The sequence below is a fragment of the Theropithecus gelada genome, chromosome 6 (genome assembly GCF_003255815.1).
Source record: "Theropithecus gelada isolate Dixy chromosome 6, Tgel_1.0, whole genome shotgun sequence".
Taxonomy (NCBI): domain Eukaryota; kingdom Metazoa; phylum Chordata; class Mammalia; order Primates; family Cercopithecidae; genus Theropithecus; species Theropithecus gelada.
In genome coordinates, this window is record NC_037673.1 from 164,301,823 (window position 1) to 164,321,591 (window position 19,769).

The window sequence follows — 19,769 nt, forward strand, 5'->3', positions numbered from 1 at the left end:
GAAGACTCGTTCTCACGTTCTAGTGAGTATCAAAACCACCTGGGGGACTTGTTCCAACAAAATCTCTGAGTCTCATTCCCAGATCTTCTAATTCACTTGGTCCAACTGGGGCACAAGAATCTACATTTCTAACGAGTTCCCAGGTGATACTGATGCTGCTGGTTCCAGGGGCCACACTTTAAGAACCACTTCTCTAGAAAAAAAGATAGAACAATGAACTGATACCCAGCCAAGGAGAGACAAGCCTCCAAAGATGACAGAGCGCTGGGCCTCAGGGCCTGCTCCAGGGGTCCGGGCCGTGTGCGTGGTCTGGACTCCATGGAAGGTTTCACCAGCTGTGGTATTGAGCTGTAATCATTGTTTTTCTTCCAGAAGTGTGCTCAGTAGACTGTGGCACTCACGGCGTCTGCATCGGGGGAGCCTGCCGCTGTGAAGAGGGCTGGACAGGCGCAGCGTGTGACCAGCGCGTGTGCCACCCCCGCTGCATTGAGCACGGGACCTGTAAAGATGGCAAATGTGAATGCCGAGAGGGCTGGAATGGTGAACACTGCACCATTGGTAGGCAAACGGCAGGCACCGAAACAGGCACATATTGCTTTATTTTCATAAATCGTAGATCTATAGTGACGGTCGCGCATGGCAACTGGCTGTTCCTTCAGGGACACAAGTGCTCTCCCACGTTTCCTGCTGCCTCTCCAAATCTCCCAGGGGATAGGGAAGGAGAAAAAGGAGGTCCCTAATTGGGAAGGGCTTTTCCTTCTTTCCAGGATTCCGAGTTGAAAGGAAAGGGACCAGAGCAGATAAGAAAACCCCTCCAAACTTCCAATCTCGGGGAGGGAGAAATGCACACGCATGGGAAATTGTTGTCTGGGGGTTGCAAGCACCCCGAATCACTGTGGTCTGCAGCTCTCCCCTTTTTAAATCCTCTCTCAGCTGGCTGGATCACTGGATCCCTGCTTTGCTGGCAACAAGGTGAACTCACTAATTTTAGGCCAGGTTAGAGACAGGCAGGACTCCGGGGTTCCCTCCATAGCAGGTACCACCATAAGGTCCTGAGATTCCCCATCACCACCACCATCATTAAATATCTCCTCTTCTGGTCCCATTTTATTCTCACTCAGCCACCTCTCTACAAAAGCTTCTTGACCAAGAATATTTTAAAGGTCATTTTCTTTGTTAAGAAGAAATAGTTTTGGAGATTATTCATTTTTATTTTTCTGTCTTTTTTGGGACAATTGTGGTTTAGGGTAGGACTATACTGGATTAAATGTACCTAATCATCCCTTTCGTAGAGGAGCTGGGAGCCAATGGTCTTTGGCTTTCCACATCTCTCAGACAGTTGGGATGACAAAGTTGTCAACTTGAGCATCATTTTACCTCCAGTTTTTACTTTTGTTGTTTAATTGTATTAAGCCTAGGATCCATTTTTATACCAAGCTGACTAATCTACTTGCCTGCATGGAAATTCTCAAAGACTTTTCCAGCCAAACTACAGTTTGGCCCCTTGAAGTTACCTTTGATCCCAGCCATCAAGTTTGAGACCCTCCCCTCTGTCCCAGCCTAACAACCCCAGTCACAGATGGGCCACCTGGAGTGAGAGACAGGGCTAAGAGCTTGTGCAGGGCTGATTCATGAGATCAGACTCAGTTTCCCATGCTGTTCATTTGAGTGGTTATACAGAGATAAAGTGGACTGACTCTGTATTCGATTTCTTCCAGTTCCATCTGATTGGGCATCCGAGGGGCAGCATGCCAATCAGGGCCACAGCCGTAGCACTGGGACCCTGCTGGGACAGTCTGTTGGCAGTGAATTGTTTTTGCAATCTCTCGATGACGCTCCAGGTCTTGCTCCCCTGCAGCCGCTTTTATCCTCAGTTCCCTGCAGAGTCTGAGGAATAATTCAGAAGACTTTCAAGGGAGGGCTGTGCACAGCCCAGTACTGAGACAGTTCTTACAATAGCATCCATTCATCAGGGGCGTTCCTTTTGCTGTACTATTGCATGCCTGGTGTTATTTAAATAAACATTCCCCTCCCCATATCTCCTTTGCCCCAAATCCTCCCCTCAAAAGCTCTTGCCAATCATCAGCATTGAGGTAGATAATCCTACTTTCTTTTAATTCATACAATCCAACCTCACCTCCCCTTTGCTGCCCCTTCCCACATCTAGGGGACAGAGGGGCAGGGTTAGTGTTTCCACAATGATGCCTGCTGGCTCTCTCCTACCTACAATCTGTCTTTACTTTGGAAATAGCTCACAAGAGGGCAGTCCAGATGGATTCGAGCAGGAGTCGCCAAACTACGGCCAGAGGGCCAAATCTGGCCTGCTGCCTGTTTTTCTGTGGCTTGCCAGCTAAGAATAGTTTTTACATTTTCTAAGGGTTGAAAACAAATCCAAAGAAAGCTATTTCCTGGCACGTGACAATGATATGAAATTCACATTTCAGTGACCATAAACAAAGTGTTATTACAGGACACCCACACCCATTCATTGATGCCTCGTCAGCTTCCGTGCCACCTGTCAGCACTGAGTAATTAGGAGACTACATGGCCCACAAAGCTGCTTGTGTGGCCCATTACGGGGAAAAAAAAAAAATCTGACTCCTGAATTGCACAAATCTTGATGGATAGAGGGGAGAAAAGCAAGGCAGGTCCACACCCCCATTAAGAAAAGGACACCAATTACAGCTTGAAGGATCCGAGGGTTCTACTCCAGATATCACAGAGTGGGAGTGGAAAGAAAACAATAGATGTACTAAAATGCTTCCGGGGCCCTTGAAAAAGAGATGGGAAGATGACAACTTTGGTTTCAGTAGAGAACGGCAAGGATATTGGCCAACAAGAGAACATAGATGTTTCGGTCAAGCTAGCCCTTTGGGTGAGGTAAATTGGAAAAAAAAAAAAGGTGTTTCTGCTACTTGAAGTGTTTGGTACAGGTTTCACATCTTTGTGAGATGACATACATGTGTTCTGGAGAGGCGTACAGAAAGTGTAAATTGATATGCCAGGTAAAGCTCCCAAAATGAAGAGAGTGCTGGTCCAGTATAATCTCTTGTTCAGAACAATGATCTCCTGTGGCTTTAGAGTTTGTACTCTGTATGTTATAAAGATCTTTACTACAAAGCCGTTTATTGTGAGAAATTAGGGCTCTGTGGCTTTATTAGTAGGACATGTGCCATCTCCTCGTAGTTATGTTCACAGTGGTTTTCTCAAAAACAAAGCCAAGCATACCTTGATCAGTGAGATTTGCCATTCAAAAACCAGAGAGATGTTCGTGCATGCATAATTGCAACTTTTGCTTTTCTATCTCTGGCCCCCAGAGCTGTTTTGTGGAGTTTTAGTCTTCTAGTTTGAGCAGACACTCCTGTCATTTCATTTAAAGTAAATGCCACAATTTACAAGCCCAGCATCAGTTCTCCTCCTTGGGGATACTGACAGAGAAGAAATGGGGGCTCTTTGGTCCTTTGCAAGCGCAGCCTCAAATGCTGTATTTTGAAAATAGAAAATACATAAAAGTGAAATGATACCAAGTCAGCAAACAATGCCTAGGGAAATATCTCGTAAGGCAGAATTGTGGGAGTTAGTGTTGGACACTTGGGTTGTCTGTGGCCTGTTTTCAAAAGGTCATAGTGAGGTAGTTTTCTTGGGGTCGTTGCAAATAGTCAACTGAACAGTTTACATCAGTCCTTGTGGATTACATTTACTGTACTAAAAGAGTCAAAAAGAGAGACAGGGAGAAAAGATGAGGACACAAGGACAGACTTCTAAAACTTAGTCGGGTGGAAGCCCCAGGATCAATCCATGTTTGGTTAATGCCTTTCTGAAATTTGCAACCAAATTATTTATATTTGGCAATTTAGTAGAGATTGCTAAAGATTTAAATATAAGGTATAACACTTCAATGTTAACTGTTAGAACTAACTTATTGGCAGGCTGGATTCTACCAAGCAATGATTGTTAGATAACCTTTTCCTTAAAAGTTAAATATATGGCATGGCTAAAATCGACAGAATTGTGTAGATAAAAAATATACTTTGAATACATATCAGCCACAATTCATGTGTATCTTTGGAATATATTAACATTTTTTGTATAGTATGCGGTTTACTCTTATGACTAGATCAGACAGCATATTGTGTGGTTAGAAGAGGTTTATTCTTTTTTTTTTTTTTTTTTTTTAGAAGAGGTTTATTCTTTAAGCATAATTTTAAAATGGGTTGTTGTTCCTGTCATCTGCCACCACCACCACCATCACCCCCTATTAATACTGGGAACTAGGACAGGTGCAGTGGCTCATGCCTGTAATCCCAGCACTTTAGGAGGTTGAGGTAGACATATCACTTGATATCAGGAGTTTGAGACCAGCCTGGCCAACATAGTGAAACCCTATCGCCACAAAAATTAGCTGGGCATGGTGGTACATGCCTGTAGTCCCACCTACTTGGGAGGCCAGTGTGGGAGAATTGCTTGAGCCCAGGGAGGCTCAAGGGAGCCCAGAGATTGCAGCGAGCCAAGATCACGCCACAGCACTCCAGCCTGAGTGACAGAGCGAGATCCTGTCTAAAAAAAATACTGGGAACTAACATCAAAAGGCCATGCAAAGGCTATAACACCAGAGCATGGAGGAACCATAGAATTTGTATAATAATAGGTCAAAATCACTAAGAACTATATATAGTAAATGAAGATCAGCCTTTCATGAAGAGGTAAAGTAGATGTTAGCTTGTGTTAATGAGCAGAACAATTGGGCAAAATGCAAGAAGAAGCCAACATTTGCATTGCTGGGGAATCAAGGAGGGATGCTACATGCTAACTGTGGACTCTTGCAATTATCTCCTGAACATGGGCTACCCAGACATCTGCTCTGAATAATACAAACTGACCCGCAGACTAAATCTGCCCACACTGGGCACTTCCCGACCCTGAGTGAACTGTTTGATATCTGGGTAGTGAGTAAAGGCTGCAATGGTTATTTCAACTTGTGTATTTTATCTATGTGGTCCTAACCTCCGATTTCATCTCAGAATCATAAGGGCTTGATTCCTAGGACCTTGTGAGGCTGAGTGACCTGCCCAGGTGCCACAAGTCAGAACAGTTTTCTTTTCCCTGTATCGCACTGGGCCCTTCTATTTTTCCTCTTTAATTGGTTGGGGAAAGAAATCGGTGCTTGTGATGTTAATAAGGAAAATGAATCTTTACCCAAGGTAAAACCAGCCGTGCAATGATCCGATGTGCTGATTAAGTGATTGTCATCAGAAGTAGACAGGGTCACAGTCCGAGAGGGAGAGTGCTTCAGAACAATAGGGAACAGGCTGGGAAGAAAGGGACTGTCAGAATTACCCAACTTCAGACTGAGGACAGCTACTTGTGAATCTCATTCCAGTCTCATTCTAAGTTATGAAAAGTTTTTTTTTTTTTTTCCTAGTGGCTATTGTCACTTGAGCTTTCATGACTCTACAATGAGATCAAGTTGAGATGGAATTAGCCACTGTGGAACCATCCTTACCACCAGGCCCGTGGAAGCAACTAATTCTCTGATTGGTCAATTAACCTATTCCTTCAGGGGCTCTTATTAGAACTATCCTTGGAGTTCCTTCTTGTATTTTAAGTGAAAACCTAAAGTGGTGGCCTTTCACTGATAAAGATGATGGATAAACTTTTAACAGAATGCAAAAGCTGTTCCATTGCTGATTCTCTCCCACCACCCCCCTGTAATTTGGCCAAAATGTGAGCTTCCTTAGTGCAGATCAGGAGTCACCACCTGCCTAGAAGTTCTTTTTGAGTCTGGGTCAGTCTGCCAGAGGTTTCCTATCCAACCCCAGAACAAGGACTAGGAGGCAGACTTACAGAAACATGTTTTCACACCACTGCAAAAAAATAAACGGAAAGAAAATAACTGCTTTACCAGCAGCGAGAGTCTCATCACTGGAAGCGTTTGCTTCCTTGTCCTAGACAGTGAAGGGCTTTCAGCATCAGTTGGAAAATAGACAAGATAGACACAAATTACATTCTAACTTTATGACTATCATTCTGTAGTTTAAATGGAAGCATTTTTTTTTTGTATTTTTATGTGATTTAGTAATATCTCCTCATGTTATGAGCTCCCATCAAAAAAGAAAAGGGGAGAATTCTTGGTGTTTTAGCTCTGTGGGGAGACAGTGATTTGTGTCGTCCTCTGCGCTGTTCCCTTAGTGTTTCAGGGGAACTGGTTTGATGGACTAGCTTGTGGTTCACAGTGATGGGGCCAAGCTTGCTGAGTCAATAGCTTGATATAAGGTATTCCTTCCTGACTTCACCGGAACAAAGAACTGAACGGTTTGGAACTCTTGAAACATAAACTCATGGAGGAGAGTTAACACAAGGAAAATTCCAGGCTCAAAGAAAGGGGAACATGTAATAAGAGCTGTTGAAAAACATGGGATGCATGCCCTAACGTATAGTGAGTGTTCTGCACTTGAGCTTTTACAGAGAATCCATGTGCCTTCCATGTCTATGGCTCTGGGCTTTCACAATATGCACTAAAGACTTTCCATCAAAGGAGAAGGGAAAACAAAGTGGTTCCTGGAGAGCTGAGCTCCCTTACATATTTGTGATGGACATTTTTCTCATCACTTGGCAGCCAATTCATTATGGTATCATGAACAACAGACTGGCCGATGAAGTAGGACATCTGTGTTCTAGCTTTGACTTTACCATATACATTTGGTATGTCCTAGAGCAAGTCACCAAGTCTTCCTGACCTCAATTTCTTTATATCTCAGATGAACGGGTTGGATCACATCATTGCCTTCCAGGGCATGATACACAAACTTGAGATGCTTTTCATTGGTCTGCAAATACACCTTATTGAATAGTCATGTCGGGCTTTTAAAAATAAATACAGTATTAGGAAAAAATGTAACTAGCACATCAAACTCATGATTATACAGCTATTATTGCTTAGGGAGGGGGCAAAAGTAGGTAGTGATATTAGGCCTGAGTAAATTTAAAGAAAAATATTAAGTAAATAGTACAGATATTGCAAATGTCACAAATGCAGCATATGATTGACTGAATTTAGAACACACTTGAATGAGCTGATCTCTAAGGACCTGTCCATTTCTAGGATTTCATTACTTTTGATGCAGAAGCATATGAATGGGCTATTCTAACGCAATCAAGCCTTTCTCTCTTCTGTAAGGCAGGTTTTCAATGTAGGCTCCCATAATATGCACTAAAGACTTTACATTCAAGGGATAGATACAGCAGAGTGCTGCCCAGCTGATGAGGCATTGTTGAATTATTGAGGGTAGTGAATTGAGCTTTTGTTGTTTGTTTGTTTGTCTGCTCACCTCAGCTCCAATTTATGTCTGATTTACCTAAGGAATCTTTTGTACATTGAAAAACTTCCTTGCATAAGTTGAATCATCAGGCCCCACTTTGTCCATTTATATTTTTTAATAATAAAGAAAAGACATGGCTCATCCATCCATGTCTGCTTCACTTGGATCCAGAGAAATGCAAGCATGATAACAAAGTTTTTAAGAACACAGGACTTTGTGGCAAGGTTGGTGGTTCATGCCTGTACTCCCAGCACTTTGGGAGGCTGGGGCAGGCAGATCACTAGAGGTCAGAAGTTTGAGACCAGCCTGGCCAACATGGTGAAACCCTGCCTCTACTAAACATACAAAAATTAGCCAGGTATGGTGGCACACACCTATAATCCCAGCTACTCCGGAGGCTGAGACACGAGAATCCCTTGAACCCAGGAGATAGAGGTTGCAGTGAGCTGAGATCACGCCACTACACACTCTAGCCTGGGTGACAGAGCAAGACTCCATCTCAAAAAAAAAAACAGCACTTTGGGAGGCCAAAGTGGGTGGATCACCTGAGGTCAGGAGTTCCAGACCAGCCTGGCCCACATAGTGAAACCCCATCTCTACTAAAAATACAAAAAATTAGCTGGGTGTGGTGGCAAGCACCTGTAATCCCAGCTACTCGGGAAGCTGAGGCAGGAGAATCACTTGAACCCGGGAGGCGGAGGTTGCAGTGAGCCGAGATCGCGCCTTTGCACTCCAGCCTGGGCAACAAGAGTAAAACTCCATCTCAAAAAAAAAAAAAAAAAAAAAAATTTCTCATTAGACATTTCTTCCACTTCCAACCTCCCTTTCACAAATTTGCTTCCAATCCATCAAGAAGTTAGTAGCAGGTCAAAATCACACCCACCCACTATCCATTTTCCAAACAAAGGTTGTTCAGCACCCTGCTGGCTTCTGGTTCTTACAGACATAAACTGCCTCTCTTACCCGGAATGGAACCTGCTTATTTTACCAGATGACCTGATTGATCGTACATAGAAGAAGGAAGCTGGCATTTCTCAAGTATGAGGATGCTGCCTAGCCAGTGTCTTAGAACACAGCATCCTGTCTCTCCTTTTCTTACTTCTTTTCATTCCTCATGACTCTGTATTCCAAGATTATATTTGCACGGGCTCTGAACATCAAGAAATAATTCAGGACACCCAGATTTGACTCAATCAAGTACCACACATGCCTTCTGGAAAATCAAGACCCTCATTGATTCTGTCCCCATTCAGCCCGATAAACTTCACAATTACCCTCATTCCTCCCACGCTGCAATTTCTTGGCTCCTTTGGAGCATGACCCAAGTGTAACATCTGGGGATTCGTTGCAATTTTTTGGTTCATCTCCTGGGTTATCTGCAGCCATACAGGATATCCCAGATGTTCATGTAAGCAGCAGACTTTGCTTTTCCTCCCAAGTTTCCTGCCTAATTGGGTTCAATCTTTACCAGCCCTCTTTTTTTCATAGCATTCTATTTCATGAGCTCTTCTTTAAAAGCTTGCCATTATTGCCTTTGGAAAATAGAATGCCATCATCTTGAAAACCTGCCAGTCAAAAATGGGGTTTATTGCTTGATTCTTTATCCTTTTCACCATGCACTTATATGCATTGTTATAATCAGACCCACAAAAGGTAACCACATCATTGGCTATTATTGAACTTTTCCATTAATGAGTAATAAAGAACCCACACAAAATAGCAGCTACACAAAATTTAAGTATTTCATCATAAACAGTCTCAGGATAATTAGAATGGATTAAATTATAAGAGAAAATGCATTTAGTTAATCTTCCCTCTAATTAAAAAAAAAATCCCTAGTTTTAAGTAAAGTGTTTGTTTTTAAAAACATATTTTCATTGTAATCAGTAAGGGAGAGGTCTGTTTGGTCCCCAGTGACAGGATGAAACATCTACAAAGTTGCATCCGAAAACATCTGAATAGCTACCAGCCAGTGTTGTTTTGGTTTTTGGTTTTTGGGCAGGGGTTTTGTTATTAAGGTCCTTAAAGAATGAGTCTGGTCTTTTCCCATTGCTGTTACCAAGGGATTCTCTACAAATAACCTCATTCCATAGTCTGTGGAGGCATTACTTTCTGTTCTCAGATCACTGATGATGTGGTTGACTCCCCTTGACCAACAAGTGTCAGTTGAGAAGATCAACTATCTGTTTTCCAAACAAAGATGTTTGTATATTCCGACTGAGCTGGGGTAAGAGTCAAAATGAAACTGGTAGGTGACACGAGAAGTTTTCAAGATAGAACAGAGACACACTCCAGCCTTTCACGATACTATCCCAAGACAGATAGGACCCAAATCACCCTACACCCTACAAGCGTGTCCCACAAATAAGGAGTCATTGACATCACCTCACCAATTTCATGGCTCATCCCAACTGCAAAGCTCACTCCGCACTTTCACCCCAAGGGCCTCTAGAAGTTTCCAAGCGTGTCTCACATGCTCATATTTAACCCAATCCGATTTTACAAGCCTGATCCCTTCGTTGAAACCTGCTGCCTGAGAAATACACTTACAGGGACTCCTACAGCACTGCCCCTGCTGCCAGGGTCCATGCCAAGGATGTGGTCTCCCGTGCCAGCAGCACCATTGGGTGCTCACACTACTGAAGTCCTGCTGTGTTTACACAGTAAAGGAGAGAACACCACATTCCCCAGCTTTATCAGCTGGTCCAAAGTTCCTTTGAGAAGACAAACTTCACTTTTTGCCAATAGTGGCTCTCCCATACATCAAGGTTTTGTCCCAGGTCTGAGCTGTCGAACAGACACCACAGAGTCCTTTTTGTATCCTCACCTCTCCTCACCCTCAGACAGGCTCTCAACCCAGGGTAGTAGAGGATGCTTACAAGTTCTTTAAGCTCAGCCAGTCTCTGAATCCCAGTTTATACTCAGTCAGGACCCCTACCATTTAGATAAGCGGCTCTTTAAGAAAATCCTTTTCTCTTCATTTAGGTTAAGGGTTGCCTTCATTTTCAGCCAGCTCAACTGCAAATGCAGGAGCCCCTGTGATTTCCCTCCTTCATAATAATCACATCCCAGTTGGAATGGAGAGGGGACTGCTTACATATCCCCTAGACTCCAGGTTCCAAACAGTTTCAGCACAGCTCTTTGAGGCTGCTCCATTTAATCATGCATGAGACCCAGCACCATGCAGTGCAAACTGAACATCACAAAAACTACGTCCTGCCAGTCCCCAGAGAAAGAAAGGGTTAACCAACGGTCGAGAGACAGAAAGCCCCACAGAATTGCTGCCCAGGAGGAATTAAAAGAGCTGAGAATCCTGGGCTATACATTCCAAGTTTAGCCTCCGCAGCACCTGGTCAAATTAGCAATGAAGTTGGTTAGAGGTTGGCCCAGAAGGGTCATCTTTCCAAAGCTGTAAGCAGAATGACAAACTCTGATAAGTGTTAATTGCATTTCATTATTTCAAAAATTATGCTTTAACTTCAAGAGGGATTGCCAGACAGCCCTGTCTAGGTGTCTAGAAACAATGCGAGGGAGTGGGAGAGTACCCAAGATTACAAAATAACCACCTCACAAGCACAGAGGAAACGTTTGTACCTGATTTTATTCCAACAAGTTAGCCAGTTGTCAATCACCGGTCATGCTATTGCATCTGAAACACACCCTGTCTAATGACACAAAACTCAAAACGGTGGCTTGTGCTTTGCAGATAGCATCCTGGCAACAGGGCAAGGAGATTGTTTCTCTACATTTAGGTGTGTGTGAGCCCAGAAAGCCTAAATGTCACTGATGATTGCAATCCCGGTGAATAAGAAAAGAGATTGAAGATACTGGAGGCAGTGTGAGAAGCTAGCTTTTTCCTATTAATCCCAGCAAAGCAGGCAAGTCAAGTTAGATCCCTTAAGCATGTTACTGTCAACTCCTTGCTATATGTCGAATATGAACTGATTTAACTTTTTGCTTCCATTTAATGGGGCCAAGAAAGATCAGCATCTATTCACTTACAGACCTGCTCCCTGGAGGTCTGATACAGGAAATGTTATCACATCCTAGAGAGAAGCCTAGCACAGACAACAGTCTACCCAGAATTAAGCAGTTTAGAATGCATAATACACAACCCCCTCCAAACTCTCAATCATCTCACACGTTGTGTTTATAGAATGTAACATCTTTTCTCTTTGCTATTAACATTCTTTGTCAATGCTTGACTATGGCTGGTTTTATGCATTCCAAGTTTGAGGCAGCATGGGGAATTATATAGCAAAAGAATTAAATGCCTGAGATTTGGGATCAAACAGGACTGCCTTCAAATCCACCTTCCATCGCTTGCAAGTTGGGTGACCTTTGACAAGCTATGTGTCTTCAATAAGCCTCAGTTTTTCCCATCTGTAAATTGGGAATAATAAATAATACCTACGACCTACTGTATTGAGGATTTCACTGATGGAGAGCACTTAACATATGCTTGCTACTCTGTAAGTGTTAGCTTAAAAATTATTACCACACTTTCATATCTTTACTGTAGTTTCCCAAATGTGTCTTCACAGAGTGAATGGTTAAGAAAATTGTAGAGATATTAGACAACCTAAAATTTCCCAAAGGGCCCAAAATTCCAGAAAGAGAAGCCAAGGGTGCCACACCTCATGTGTCCACACAGGTGCTCGTGGCTCTCCTCCTATTTCACTGTCCAAGACAAGCTCCTTGGAACACCTGGTTTCTATTCCATTCAGAAGGAAGCACAGGGAGTGGGAGGAAAGCAGGAAGGGATATGGAAATGGCCCACTTAGGATCCAATTGCTGGTTTTAAGAACATGGTGTTCTAAACATCAATAAGAAAGCCACACACATCATCCATGGTAACATGTCTGGGGTCTACATGCCCTCCATCTGTTTCCAGATGAGCAGTGATAACTATATTCAATCATCTGTGAAACATTCATTGAGTGCCTAACATGTGCCAGCACTATACTTGGTGTGACACATGAGCCACCTCTGTGTGAATATCACCAAGGCAGCAAGGACAAGAAAGAAGTGGTTTGCAGAGGCTGGTAGTCATGGGAACTTCAGACCTCAGCTGCCTTTTTGCCCACTTGAGACTTTGATGTTTTCTAACCCAAGACACCCTTCTCAGTGTTTCTGTCAATAATTTTTGGTTAATTTTTCAACATCGTCCTTGCTCAAGCTTCCCAAGGAGATCAACGTAAGGATGGAGGCCTTTAACTTCAAACAGTAGTTTAAATTCATTTGCAACACAATGTAATTGCATAAAAGAAAGTAGTCAAGTATCAAACTGTGTGGATACACACAAATGACTCCCTCATAAGTGTTAATATCTTCCACATGGAGGAAACTTAGTTAAATCAAATGAAGGTGGCAACTCATTAAAATTTTATTTTCCCTCCTATCCTTTTTTATCTTTTAATCCTCCGTATATGGCACAACTTGTTCTGTTAAATCACATTCATTAATGAAACCTCATCTTCTCTTAGCTATGTCTACATTTTTATTTATTTTGAAAACCTTCAGATGCTTATAATCTACTTAGTTAGATTACTGCTTGGACATCTCTTAAGTAGGAAAACTTTGAGCTTTTAAGGTGGAATTACTGGCAAAGGCTAGAAGTGTGAAAAAACAGTTCTCTTCCCATTTCCCCTTAGTAGGAGGTGGTTGGGCAGGCCTTTCCCCTGTCAGGGGACTGCGTCTCCATTTGGATACTGAGGGCACTATGAATTAAGGATCTGTGTTGGCTCAGGGAAGGAGAGGGAGGGAAGAGCCTCTAGAAAGAGTTGTAAACTCAAATTCCCATACATGGGGTAGGCGAGAATGGCGTAAAGTAAGTGCATTGAACAGGGTGTAAGAGGCCAGGAAGTGGTGACAAACTGGAAAGTGAATGTCCCATCTATGGAGAGCAGACATGACCCAGCTCCAGCTGAACATGGCCATGTAGAAATGCAAGCCTAGTCTTCCCAAAATTTCCAGTTTTTCAGTAGAGGCCAGATATTGGGATTGTTATGCATGGTCTCCCAATTTTCAAATGCTGGCAAGCAACTAAAAATGTATTAAAATGTTGTGCAGGCCATTCAAACAAGATTGGGGGCCAAATGGACCACCCATCTATGACTACTGACATCTACCTCCAGGGCAGGATTAGTATTGAGTGAGGAAGCATCATTTGCCTGGATTGAGACTGGAACAGCTTTGGCTTCTCTTGTTTGATGCCCCATCTCTCCTTGGTGACTGGTTTAAGCTGGTGGGAGTCTCATTACCATGATACAATGGTGATATTTTGCACTTGCATGGTGAATTTTCTCCAAGGAGCTCAAAAGACTTTGTGTTGCCTCAGTCAACCTCACAGCAAGCCTGTGAAGCCATTGCCCCCAAACACAATGAGCAGCAGCAGAAAGTATTTTACACAAAGCAGCTAGGTGGACTCATTGGCTTAAATCCAGCATCTACACCATTGGCAAATACAGCATTCAAGAAGCATGGGCAGGATTTCCCACTAATGCTTCCCTTGCCACCCTTTTCAGCTTCTTATCTTCCTTCCATCTGCTCCAAATGACAGCTAAGCCCCAAATCTCAACAACAAATACCAGCAAACCGAGCCAGTGACTAATTCCTGTTGTGTGTATGAGTGTATACACGTCTGTGTGTGCATGCGTGTGTGTGCGCCCACCTGACTTCTTAGCATGCCCAGCCCGGTACATCCACATCTATTACAACATGTCTCTGCATTGGTCATTGGTCTAATGCCATGCTCTGAAATTCTGCTTTTGCAAGTGTTTAAGACCTAAAAATTTCAAATGGTATCTTCAGGATTCTGGATACCTGTATTGTGTTAATAGTGCCTAATAATTTGTGCTGTTTGGGAACCCTGTGTCCCTTTCCCTTCCTTATGCTTATAGAATTACAACTGTGAACTCTTTCCCTTACAGAGCTAGATTACAGCCCTTTCTCAGGCTCCTGCAGGTTCATAGGAGTGGCCATGTAAAATAGAGATAAAGGCCAGAGCTGTGCAGTGGAGGCCAGGAACAAGAATCTTCTCTGAGTTGCCTTGGATAGAACACCCGAGAAAGTTGGACTGAGCATCAGTGACTGGGGCTCCTCCAGAGTCATCGTTTTCCCCTCTATGACTGGGTTCAAGAGCTTTGCCACATAGTCCCCCTGGGCTATGCCTTCCCCTCTGCTTGATGGACATATGTGCTCTATGTCCTGCTTTACTCAGAGGAATTCCTTGGGCTTTGCAGGCATGACCCAGAGAGAAGACTCCAGTTCAGCAGTGTAAACCTGTTGATCTTTTTCCCAGGACAGGACAGCACAACACAAGTATTCTGCATTTTCTAGACTGCCTTGCTTTTCCTTCTAACTTGTCTCAGATCAGGCTACTGATTTCTGGGAACAGTTCCCAGCATGATATTCTACTGTAATCGTTCACATTCTCTGCATGCAGGCATGCCATAAACATCCTTCAGAGGCAGATGCAAAACCAGGGAAACACCTGGCCATTTTAAATGCATGTGTTGGAGAGATAACTAGACTTATTGGCATTGGAACTACAGAGGCTGACTTATCTACCAGCTTCCCATCTGATCCCACAAATCAGAACATGCTTCTTTAGAGCCAGAGGAAACTGCCTTTCCCAGGGATGAGACCTTAAAGATCCAGCAGAAAAGTTTGGGAAATGTCTCTTGATCTAATTGGAATGAGGAATTGATTAAGCATCTAGAATCAAGAATGATGTTTCAGCTCTTCCCAGTAGATCAAAACCAATATTGAATATTTAAAAGGTATATAGATTTAAAAAGCCATTTCTTTATATACCTAAGTATATAGGGAGAAATCAACTTTTATTTTTGTTGCCTTGGGAGAAATCAACTTGTGCTTTCCACTTGGCTATGCAGAATGAAAACTGTACAGACTTTCAAAGGCCAGTTGAGGCTTCCCTGTATCTTCATTCATCGTGCCTCTCAAAGCATCAGACGAATCAATCATACTTTGTATTTTTCACACACATACACAAACATTTCTACTTTGGAGCGAATAGAGCACTGTACTGGAGACATCTCTGTCTTAGTAGCCTCAGGTGCATATATTCCAAAAATTCTAAAAAGTCAGAGAAGACACATCTCCCCAGTGCTGCCAACTCCAGTAAAACCAAAAGAGTTCAGGTTGCATGGTTTACAGACATCCCAGAGAAAGAATGCCCATTCAAGCCCACCAGGCTGAACTAGCCATCAGGTTAAATTAACTCCTGAAACTAGAAAGTGAAACTCAGGGAGGCCCAAGTAGACAGAGGTGCTGATCATTAGGGATTTCAGCCACTAGAGTTTCTACTTTCAGCTCTGCTGAGGCTTCAGAAGATGCAGAGGTGAAATTCTAGTTTAGCTAAGTGTAGCCGGCTGGACCAACAAGTCACTGTAAGTCATGTCTAACTGATCTCAGTGCTCCTGGGATGGCTTTACCTTGGCATTTAAATTTGTGCTTCCATCACCAGTGAGATGGGGTTACGCTAAGTAATACAACTTTAAAATACTTTCTGAACAGTAATGCAACCATTAAAACAAACAATTTCAGTGTTATAAAGTTATGTCTTTTAGGAGACATTAAAATGTTGCTGATACTGATCACAGCGAGGTAAAAAGCTTCAAGCCAAGGCTTTGAGGTGATAGGACAGAGGCCCCGAAAGCAGCGTGAGGCTGATACATAAAGAAGGTAGTGAAAGCCAAGCTGAGAATAGCTTTAGAACCTAGAGACACACATGGCTGGGGGCACTGCCTTTTACTTTGTTTTTCCTCCCAGGCTGTGGCTTTACCCTTTTCTCTTAAAATCCTGACAATACTTCCCAAGAAACGTGGTCTCTGACAGAGGCAACTCCTTTGGATGGGCCAAACGTGGCGCCTGGCAGCAAAACATACTATTCAGAAAAGTCCTAAATTATCCCCTGCCTTGAAGCCTGGAATATAGTAGATGCTCAGTAAGTGCTGGCTGGCTTGAGACTCCCTGTGTGTGAGCCCTCACCACCCACCCTTTACTGCCCAAGTCATTTAAGATAGAGAAAATGAAAAACCACATTGCATCTAAAAATAGTTGGGGAGGGAATTGTATGAATCCACTACGAGTTAGCTTCAAAAATACTGTGCTTCTTAGGTGCTAGAATAGCCCATTTTTAGGGAGTCAAGAGCTGAATTCGAAGGAGTAGCCAAGGGGCTCACCAAGTAAATAAAGGATTCTCTTGAGTTTTGGAGGATTCAGGCTTGAACAAGGGATTTATCTGCCTGTGACCTAGTGCATAATTTGCAGTGGGGATAACATCACCCCCAACAGAGTGAAAAATGGTTCTAGGGGTGGGTGAAATTCTTACTCTTTTTATATATAAAATGTGTGCATATGACATAAACAGCTATGTAGCATGTCTTTGGCATTAAGGGAGAGGAATTAGGGGGGAAAAGGTCTAAAAAGGTTTCTAGGATAGGAGATAATGAAAAAAAAATTGAGAAATATTAACCTAGTAGAAGAGATGATAGATTGATTCATTTCTAGAGCTTCAACAGAAGTGGCCTCAAGCATCCTCAGGGAAGACACTGTTTCTTAGGAGACTCTGCCAACTCATGCTTCTGTCTTTATCACGCCTGCCTGCTGGCTCATCTTATACCAAATCAGTTTGGACTGAAATAACCAGGCAGGCCAAATAATTGATTTGGTGCATGTTTTTAATTTACTGATTTACTGAATTCCCTTTTCAGAAAATCCCAGCTAACATTATTAAGTACTTATCACAGAACCGGCTGGTCCCAGTGCTAAGTTCTCAGCATGCCTCCTCTCTTCTAATCCTCATGTCAGTTTTGTGAGGTGAATACTATTAACATCATCATTTCACAGGTGAGAAAACTGGCTCAGAGAGGTTAAGCAATGTGTGAAAGGCTTATCTGTCCATGAGAGGGTCTGGTGAGTGCTAAATCCAGGTTGACTTGACAGAAGCCAGGCTTAATCATTGCACTTTGCCCACAAGTAGTTGCAAGGGGGTTTCTTGGGAGTCCAGCAATTAAATCAGAGAATATGGGCATCAGAGGGCCCCCCTCACCTGTCGGGAAAGCCATCCTCTGCAGGAGTGTGTCATTGGTGATGGAGGACAATTCCCCTTTTCACTTTACCAGTGCCCCCCAGGCCAAAGAGTACACTAAATAATCTCTGATTCCAAAAATGACTCACTGCTACTCTGCATAGGCATAGTTGGCCAACTTCCCTAAATTTAAGTTGACTTTCTATCAGAGTTCACATTTCCACCAACTTTTCATTAAATTAATTATTCAAAACAATTCAGAGTTAGCGTTCTCACAGCAACTGTAACTCTGCCATGACTAGATTAAGGCGTAAATTGAACAGCATGTTTTGCAATAAAGTTAATTTTATATTCACCAGAGAACTGAGTTATAGTTGCTGTGGGAACCATCATTTCGAATCTCTTGACTTTGGTGCATTTAAATTCTCAACCACAGCATTGCACACGGTAGCATATTTTGCACGGATGTTTAATTTGCTTCACAACATGGCCTGGCTATCCTGAACTTGGAAGTCCTGTCAGAAATAAACATTGCAGCTTCCTAGCTTTCCCAGTCTTCTACTTATCCTGTACCTATGGCACTATACATAGAAACAGCCAAGAAACCAAAATGATTCTAATTTTATCTTGAAATTATCTGTTTGGGGGAAGAGAATTTCCTTAGAAGCACTGAGTCTCCAGCAATGTCAACTGAAGCAGGCAATGCCATTGCTTTTGTGTGCAGCCAGGATTCTCATCCAAGGATACTTTTGGTTCTGCACTGTATTATTCAGTACACATGGGGTGACCTCTGAAAGCTCCAAGTCCTCGCATGTGCCATTAATCAAGCAGGCATGCACAGCCATACATCAGAACTTATTGGAGCTCCGGAAAAGCTAAGCAACATTTCCCAGAGCCACATAAAACCCAAGCATCCCTAAATCAAGATGCATTGCAGGGCCTCTAAAAGGTACGTTCAGCAGAACTGGAATAGAACTCAGGCTAAATGCTGGTGGTATGGAATCGGGAACACGTGCCAAGTAAAGACAGAGGCTTGTTTGGAAGGAATAGCAGAGGAAGATGAAACTCTGAGATGGTTAGAGATGCGAGCATTCCATCCACGAGGATTATCGATTTTTGTAGCTTTATTGGAAAAATCAGTCATGTTTTCTGCCTCCTGGGAATTGCTCTGCTGCAGTTTGGGAGTGTGTATGTGTGGAAACTCTGCAGGTTAGCAGCTGAGTACCAGCTCCCATTCACCATTCAATTATCCATTTAGCTAGAATGTGACTTAGCAGAAACAGACTGCTGTTTTGCATGTGTAAGATGTATTTGAAAGGAGGGATTTTTCTTTCTCTGTAAATGAGAGGATTTCCAAGGAGAAGCTCTTGCCTTCCTAAGGGCACACTCATTATGCAAAATTGAAGAGTGGCACCTAATGAAAGCATAGGCCAGATTGTTGGAATTCTGAATACCATTCTACAAGCTTTCAAGAAACAAAAGTCTCTTATTTCTCATACTGTGCCACACATGAATGTACCTCCTGATCAGAACTACTGCAACATTTGTAAATAAAGACCCTGTAATGATCAGTGGCTTCCCCACCAAGTCCTTGATCAGCTAAAAACAGTTTAAAAGAAAGTTTCAGAGAGCAGGATATGTGCACGATAATTTGGGGTTCCCTTGGCCACGTGGATGGGATGGGTAAGTGATAGATGGCTTTAGATTCATGACTAAAGGTGGGCAGGGGAAACACTGTGCCAGCTAGAGGAAAGAAAAAAAAGTGAAGAAGCAGGGGAGAAACTGGAATGTTTTATTGCTTCTGTACAAGGTAAAAAGTGCCATAAAACAATATAAAATATGGGCTCCTCTATCAGGTCATTTGACACTTAGTGTTTTGTGACCACATCTTCATAGGATGTAGACAGATTTTTGGTAAGGAATGTCTGACAGATTAATAAATAAATATAAATACATAAGATAGATAGATAGATAGATAGATAGATAGATAGATAGATAGATAGATAGATAGATAGATAGATAGATAGATAGGTAGCACAAGCTTTTTAAGCATGTCTGAGTGTCCCATTCGGGTGGGTCAAGCTGGCCTATAGGGTTAAAGAGAACACAAAGGAATTAAAAGACCAGGAGTAATAACATGGGAGTATGCTTGGGTGGTTCAAAGAGACCCTATTGCCAAGAATTAGATGAAGCTGGCCGAATTAGATGAATGCAGCCTTGAGGTCTGAAGTCGCTGTGTTAAGAAAGGCGAGGCATTCATTTGCTGGAGCTATTCATATAGGTTGTCTGCCCTGACCTTGCAGATAGAGCTGCTGTGACTCAATGGTTCTCTCTGCTTCTCCACTCTCAGTCATGTCTGTCCTGATGCAGCACGATACTCCCCTGTCACCCTT

General features: G+C 42.8%; 1 protein-coding gene across 5 annotated transcripts in view; it reads left to right on the forward strand.

Annotated features, from left to right (window-relative positions):
- TENM2 (teneurin transmembrane protein 2) overlaps window positions 1–19,769 on the forward strand; it is a 985,093-nt gene that overhangs the window by 850,930 nt on the left and 114,394 nt on the right. For 3 of the 5 annotated variants that reach the window (XM_025389009.1, XM_025389011.1, XM_025389013.1), the window contains one exon: window positions 373–585. In XM_025389009.1, coding sequence (XP_025244794.1) covers window positions 373–585 — 213 coding nt within the window. The remainder of the gene's footprint in view (window positions 1–372; window positions 586–19,769) is intronic. The other 2 variants (XM_025389012.1, XM_025389010.1) reach the window with 1 other exon arrangement.